The 7825-nt window shown below is 40.9% G+C and overlaps 1 protein-coding gene across 4 annotated transcripts in view; it reads right to left on the reverse strand.

Moving 5' to 3' along the window:
• The window catches only part of OPA1 (OPA1 mitochondrial dynamin like GTPase), a 106617-nt gene extending 100240 nt beyond the window's left edge, over positions 1 to 6377 (reverse strand). For 2 of the 4 annotated variants that reach the window (XM_085899002.1, XM_085899000.1), the window contains exons 1-5: positions 6221 to 6377; positions 5130 to 5367; positions 3732 to 3828; positions 2675 to 2782; positions 963 to 1019 (exon numbers count right to left, since the gene is read on the reverse strand). In XM_085899002.1, coding sequence (XP_085755128.1) covers positions 963 to 1019; positions 2675 to 2782; positions 3732 to 3828; positions 5130 to 5367; positions 6221 to 6249 — 529 coding nt within the window. In that variant the 5' untranslated portion in view covers positions 6250 to 6377. The remainder of the gene's footprint in view (positions 1 to 962; positions 1020 to 2674; positions 2783 to 3731; positions 3829 to 5129; positions 5368 to 6220) is intronic. The other 2 variants (XM_085899003.1, XM_085899001.1) reach the window with 1 other exon arrangement.
• Between the last annotated feature and the right edge of the window lie 1448 nt (positions 6378 to 7825).

Genomic DNA, 7825 nt, shown 5'->3' on the forward strand with positions numbered 1-7825 from the left:
TTAACGTCACATTTTATAGGAACACATCCACGACGTAAATCAGCAACTAGCTGTAGTCAAAGAAATGTGAACTTTTTCTTTCCACCAATATAAATATTTAATATGAAAAAAATTGGCCAACCAGATGCAATATGAAATGTTTTCATGACCTTCCACTCTGAAGTTGGAAAGTTATTCAAGAGCTTAATTTTATGCATCAGAGCTGAGAAATAAACCCTCAGAGAACATCAAATAAATCTCGTACTACATTTTTCTATTTCCAATCAAACCACTATATATATATATATATATATATATATATATATATATATATATATATATATATATATATATATATATATATATATATATATATATATATATATATAAAAACTTTACGATTTCTCTCTTTGAGGAAAAGAAGCACAAGTCAAAGGAGTATCGAGATATCCAATTGAAGACCGTTAACCTTTCTCAAGCCGGTGAGAAATTGCCTGCATTTAGTGTCAGTCTCAGCTGGGTATGGAGCCTGTGGTATGCTGAAGAGCTCATTTAAGAGCAAAAAATATGTCCACATGAGTTAAGCCTCTTGGTAGGCCAAGAGGCTTAACTCATGAGCACCACATGATCTGTGGATTTAAACAATGCAGAAACTTCCTGATGAAAGGCAGGTAGCACTTATAACTGGTCAGTAAAGTCTTCGCTCGAGAGAACTTGATCCTGGATGCAAGCATGTGTGCAAATTCATGTGTGGCTTGAGGAAGATTTGGCTTTCAAGTTACTCATTGTAATACCTACGGACCATTTCAATATTAAAAAATATTGTAATAGACAAGAGCAAATGAGGAGTTAAAGCTTTCAGTTTTACAGATAACCACACTAAAAAGAGGGCTCAGCAGCCAGTTGAGAGTGGGCAGTGCATATTCAGTTAGTTTCAAGTGCTGAGTGCCCATCATTAGGCCAGGGAGGTTGATGTTACACACCTAACAATAGTAGATCAGCAACTCCTTTGACTTCGCTTAAACCCTCATGTCTCATACCTGGCAACAGCACATCAGCAAGAACACAACACAACACCATTACATGGAGGGCAAAGAAATACATTTCCTATACAATATAAATCAGGTGAAGTGAGCTGAGAAATTAACAGCTGGCATATTATTGCAATTACTATAGTGACCAAAAAATTCATATAAACTGGCTGTTCTCAAAGGGCACAAGCACCATGACACGATTCTTCAAACATTGCAGTGATTTCTACAAGAATAAGCCAATGAGATAGCTACAACATCTCAATAAAAGAACTAGAAAATAGAATCCGATACGAATACCTCAATGGATATGTCTCCGTCCCCATTAGATGTCAACTCACTGTTATGTTTGGAGAGAGACAGAGAGACAGAGCAATTCTGGAAATTTAGTGCTATTGAAGCAGTTTTATACACCACCACCCTTATACACCACTTGATAGAACACGTTCAAGTACAACAAAACTGGAGGTTCTTGGAATAGATAAGAAGGCGTCTTGTGTTCTGGAGTGTTCAAATATGTAATTCAATTTAAACAAAACAAAGATTGCAAAAGTCGTATAAATAAATTAATTCTGGGTTTCACTGCCATTTTACCACCGTTGACGCAGTTGTCGATTGCACCACCTTATCCAACACGTTGTTTGTTCTTCGTTTCTGATGTTTGTGTCCTTTATGACGTCCTTAAAAACAGTAAGTTTCCTGTTTAGAATGATTTTCTATTTTGTGTGACTGACAGACAGGCAGACGGAGTAAAAAAAATATTATCGCACTCCTCTCTTTGTATGCACGGTCGGGTTGAATTCAGAGCCAAAGTACTGAAAAACTACAGGTTTGTCTTCCGATTCATGTTCAAAATACAACATTCAATTGTAGCTGTTTAGTTGTTGTTGTTCCATGTTGTTCCGATTAGTTTCTCCACGATAATAAACTGTTTGTCGACAGACAGACGGATGGACGGACAGACATGAACCAATTGCTTAGCTCTGCTTTTCGCTCTGCATGCACAAAGTAAAAACCCAATAGTGGATGCACACACAAACGGCAGGACAACCAGAAACCATGCCTCCGGCCTTTGGCTGCGTTGGTATAAAAATGCTGTCAATAAAATTGAGCATGCAGGTGGGTGTCATAATCGGTGTTTAAAACCGAATCAAAGGTTCAAAACCAATACAATTCATCTTCTCCATGACAACGAAAGCACCACTCACGCATTGTTGTGCTGTATTTGGTACAATGATCATTTTCATCTCTTTTTTTTGTGTGAAGAGTCATTTGTGTTTGATTGAAATGCCAATTTCATCGATCATAATAATACTGATTGCTCGAATTAGCTTTGGAGTCGCATTTAAAGGCATTAGCATTTTAGTCGTTTACAAAAAAAAAAAACTCAAACAAAATTGATCAGAATTCCTTTGAGAAAATGAATTCTTCCAACATCTTCTGACAAGAAAGTTCAATCATGTGAACTACAGCTGAAAGCGGAAAACAATTGGCCTTACTCATGCAACATGAGTGGAGACTTTACTTCCTGTCGGCCATGTGTATTGTACACAAGCGAAGATGACTGAAAGGAAACGACAGATGTTACCTTTACATCAAGTCATATGTATTGCGTTTTAGCTCACAAAAACAAAATGTAGATAATCCTGAAGACCAAAACACACCTGAGAGCAGAGAGTCCCTAAGGTCCTGCAGGTATTGTACCATGCTCTCTGCATTCGGAACGAGCTTCTCCAGGTCTTCTTTGTCCGGCAGCATGCGGCTTAGTTTTCCTACACATGGTGCAAGCAAAGGGGAGTCACAGGAAGCAATTGTGTGATTCAGTTTCGGACATGATAAAGGTTTGGGGTGAATGACAGAAAATTAAAGGGTGGAATTAAAGTGGGGTAGCAAAAGATGGGTGGGGAGAGGTGGTAGGAAGGGGCAGTGTGAGGGAGTGAACTGCAAGCAGGGGATGAAAGGGTTGAGGTAGTGAACCAAATGAGGAGGTTTCTCCAATCTCAAAGGGTGAGGCACAAGCAGCACTTTCTTTCACACAATGGTGACAAAAATCATGTCAGTGGCCCTGTCATCCCAATCAACTTAATGGGGGCATATTCAATTTCCATATCAAGTGGATGAAAATTCCCTGAAAAGAAAGCAACAACTCGAAGGAGAAATCAAAGATTGCAGACCCTCACCAGGACTTGTTTTGTGTGGCTTTATAGATGTTCTCTCGTTCTAGTTGTACCATACATACTTTATGGAGGTACTCACTCGCATTCTAATTCTACATACATACTTCATCGAGGTACTCGGTTGAAAAAACAGAGAACGTGCAAAAATTGTGGTTTACATTGGCAAATGACGCGCAGACAAACAGACATACCCAAATGCAACACCCTGCCCTTTGTTGAGGGTAATAAAAAAGGCAATGAATATATTTGACCTTTTGGACATGTATCCACATTTGATCACTCAATGCATGTACTGTTACACAACAATCAATAGAAACGAGAAATATGCAAATGTGTAAAAGTTCAAAATGAAATAAACGTGTTATGCAGGAAGTACAACTTTGGTTGGACTTATCCACATTCTCACCTTCTCAGTCATTTTAAACAACGGATGGCATTCCTGTTGCGCACAATGTCGTAAACCAGTCGATGAGATACTTTTTTTTGTTCAACAAAAATCAAAACATCTCTGAACATTATTTCAGTTCGAGCAATGATGACCCACCCAGATCGATGTGCTTGTCCAACTCCCATACGAAGTCTGGCACCATTGCAGAGTACTCGCTCATATCTGGAAATATATCTTTCCACTCGTTGTATTTCTGGGAAGAAATGTAACAACATATTTAACCTCCCATCTCCCCCCTTTCCAAAAGAGAATCCTGTACTTCCTTCCAAGGCTTCAAGGTCACAAAAGCCAACATTACATCTCCTGCATGTTTGACACGTTTTCCTCTTGCAGGTACTGGTAATGATCAGTTTACGTTGGGGTTACGTGACTGGAAAACACGACAAACTGATCAGCTATTTACCACAAGTATAAACGAAATTCCAGGAGATGCGTTCCAGCACTCCAATACTCTCAATGTAAAGTCTTAATAAATCACAAATTTCACGATTTAATGAGTAAGAGTAGTACTAAATAACAGAGCAAAGCAAGTACAATATATATTTACACACAAATAAAATGAGATATTAAATAAAACAATAAAATAAGACGCATAATAGATACATTGTTACATAGGTACAAAAATATTTGTATCGTGATATTTGCTCACATTTACATAGGGATGGTGGGGGAAGGGGGATTGGGGGGGGGGGTAGTGATGTGGCTCGAGTGAGTCCATGGAGGTGGAGAGGCGAGTGGTGGAGTTATGGAGACGAAGAGGTCGAAATGACAGCCATATTGTCCAAGATTACATCTTCTGTAGGTTGGATAGAGCATGGAACAGAATCATTGTACAGCCTCATCGGAACAAGGAATCGATGGCTTGCCCCCGTCTTGCGCTTCTCCAGTCCTTTCACAAATGACACAGCAGCTGCAGTTTCACTCTCCTCACTCCTTTCCACATTCCTACATCATATCAGCAGCTCCTCCTCCATCCATCCATTGGGACTATACTCTGTATAGTGCATCAGTGCTGCCGAAGCAATTGCCTGGGCTACTGGTCACAATCCTGGATGGGTCGCCACTCTGACGCAGGAGACTCGAATGGCCAATCATCCCAGCAAGCTGGTACTCATTTTGCAGACCTCGGAGGGATCTACCTTGTGTTATATAAATGGCATGACAGGGGCTTGAACTCAAGACCCTAAGATCTTAATCCAGCCACCTTGGCCGTTAAGCCAACACCAAGCATTGAAACTGGAGAACGCAAGAGGAGAACTTTTGATTTTTTTTTGCAATGACTAATAACTTCAAACAAACCGTGCAGAAAGGCAAAAGGTCATGTGACCTTGAACCGTCACCACCTTAAAACGACAGGCAACAAAAATATGTACCACAGCACAGGCAGAAGAAAGGGAACAGGATTATATCAACAAGCCAAGAAAATGATAGGCAGTGTATATTAAACAACATGAAACCTAGAAGAGACAAGAAGGTAATCAAGTTCATAAGCACCTGTTTGGCCGTGTATCCCCCACCAACAGCTGAGCCAACGACGAGATAGCGCAAACGGAGGAGACGTGCTGCAAGACGTGCCAGGATGAACGTGCGGACCGGTTGGAATGTGGTTGACTGGCGCAGAAGCATCCGAGGGCGTGAAAGAGCCGAGAAGCGGCGCAAGTGGCACCTGTGATGTCTGGCATGGAAGAACACTGGCAAAAACTGCGTGTATCTGCCACTGTACACTGTCAACCTGCCACAAACACATAACATTGGTGATGAGCCATATATCCATCTCAATCTTTGTCTGTCAATAACCATTTCGTATCAGGTTACACACACACACACACACACACACACACACACACACACACACACACACACACACACACACACACACACACACACACACACACACACACACACACACACACACACACACACACACACACACACACACACACACACACACACACACACACACACACACACACACACACAACCACAAAACACACACAAACACACACACACACACACACACACACACACACACACACACACAACACACAGACAACCACACACACAAACAACCACAGACACGGACAACCACACACACAGATAACCACACACACAGACAACCACACACACAGACAACCACACACACACACACACACACACAAACACACACACAAAAACACACAAACAACCACACACACACACACACACATACACACAAACCACACACACACACACACAAACACACACACAAACACACACGCCTTTATAAACTTGGACGTGAATTCCAAGGGCAAAGATAAATATTAAACTTCAATCAGACCATGTAGACTCTACATTGTCGAGGGACAAAAGGTCATGTGACCTTGGACCGTCACCGCCTCCAAACATACACAGTGTCGGGTCATTAAAAGCTCCATTTATTATTGAACGATCGCCCCACTCGGAGTTCGTGAGTGGACCTCCACCTCCAGGTAAGAGAGCAAAGCAAGGATGAATGGAGTTTCAAAAAAAACAACCGATTTCTCCGCATTTTTCAGTCTCACAAGACACTTAATAACGGCTCTGTGGTTACAATTTCCGGTACTTACCGACGGCGTCTGTACAAAGCACGGAACATGGTATCCGGATTGAGAAACCGAAAACACGACACTTTTGGGTTACCCCAAAGCTTCAACCACCGCGGGCACCACTTCCGGGTAAACGAGAGAAGGAAGGGAGGAAATAAATTTTCTCTGAGGAAATGTAAGATTCAATTCCCACGATATGTTTGGAAATTTCGATGGGAACTTGGAAGAGATACGATTACCGAAAATGATTATTGTTTCCACAAAATTGTCCTGCACGTTGAAAGCAAAGAAGGCAGATAAAAATTAGAACCAACCGAGCTAACGAAACGCTTTTATACACCCTTTTGGGGGACTTTTTGCGCTTTTCGTGAAAAAAAAAACTTTGAGTGTAATTTGAACATCAATGAGAATATGAAGAATTGTAATCACAGACTAAGCCTGACGTCTCCTATTAATCCCATATAATTAATCCCTGCAGATTGATCGTTCATATTGTGTTTAACAAAATGTTTAAAGTCGTGTACAAAATTTTTCATATAACTCTAAAAACTGGGAATCTCTCTCCTTCCAGGAATGGGAACCAAGACAAGACGACTCGGCGGAGTTGTGCAGGTCAGCAACCCACAGGTGCCACCACGACGTAGCGTTTGGCGGTCGTCGTCCACCGCTCTTTGTAAACTTGAACAGCCGATGGCGAATTTGTTGCCCAACAATAGCGAAAACTACCGCGTTCACAAAATATCTTATCGAAGTTTTTGATCGATTTCCATATTGTGATCATGTTTCTGTCAGGCTTCAGGTGTAAAATCATAAGCTTCTTCTTCTTCTTCTTCTTCTTCTTCTTCTTCTTAATCTTCTTCTTCTTCTTCTTAATCTTCTTCTTCTTCTTCTTAATCTTCTTCTTCATCATCTTCATCTTCATCTTCATCTTCATCTTCATCTTCATCTTCATCTTCATCTTCATCTTCATCTTCATCTTCATCTTCATCTTCATCTTCATCTTCATCTTCATCTTCATCTTCATCTTCATCTTCATCTTCATCTTCATCTTCATCATCTTCTTCTTCTTCTTTCTTTTCTTCTTCTTCTTTCTTTTCTTCTTCTTCTTTCTTTTCTTCTTCTTCTTTCTTTTCTTCTTAATCTTCTTCTTCTTCTTAATCTTCTTCTTCTTCTTCTTCTGCTTAATCTTCTTCTTCTTCTTCTTCTTAATCTTCTTCTTCAAAATTGAAGCTTGGCTGCCGGGTCGCTGTCATTTTGTTGGGGCGCGATGATGCCGTTGATGCTGGGCCCCGATACCAGTACACTGGTTCTCATTTCGCCGACCTCGGAAGGATGACAGGCTGAGTCAACCCCACCTGGTGTTAATTCAGCAGCCAACAGGGCTCATACTCAGGACCCCAGGATCTCAAACAAGCCATGAGCCACCGTAACCCACTAAGCCAACACCAAGCATAATTATTCAGCAAAATATTATTATTATGCTTTAATTTTGCGTAAAAGTGTTTCTGTATGTGCAAATTTAAGATTACAATTCCAAAATTTCCTGACCCGGGGAGGAGTCACTACTTCCAGACCCTCACATCCTCCTTCCAAACACCCCTACCTTCTCCAAGACACTCCTCCCCC

Source organism: Eptatretus burgeri, chromosome 10 (genome assembly GCF_056783735.1).
Source record: "Eptatretus burgeri isolate ZD-2024b chromosome 10, Ebu_testis_v1, whole genome shotgun sequence".
In the NCBI taxonomy this organism is placed as follows: Eukaryota; Metazoa; Chordata; class Myxini; order Myxiniformes; family Myxinidae; genus Eptatretus; species Eptatretus burgeri.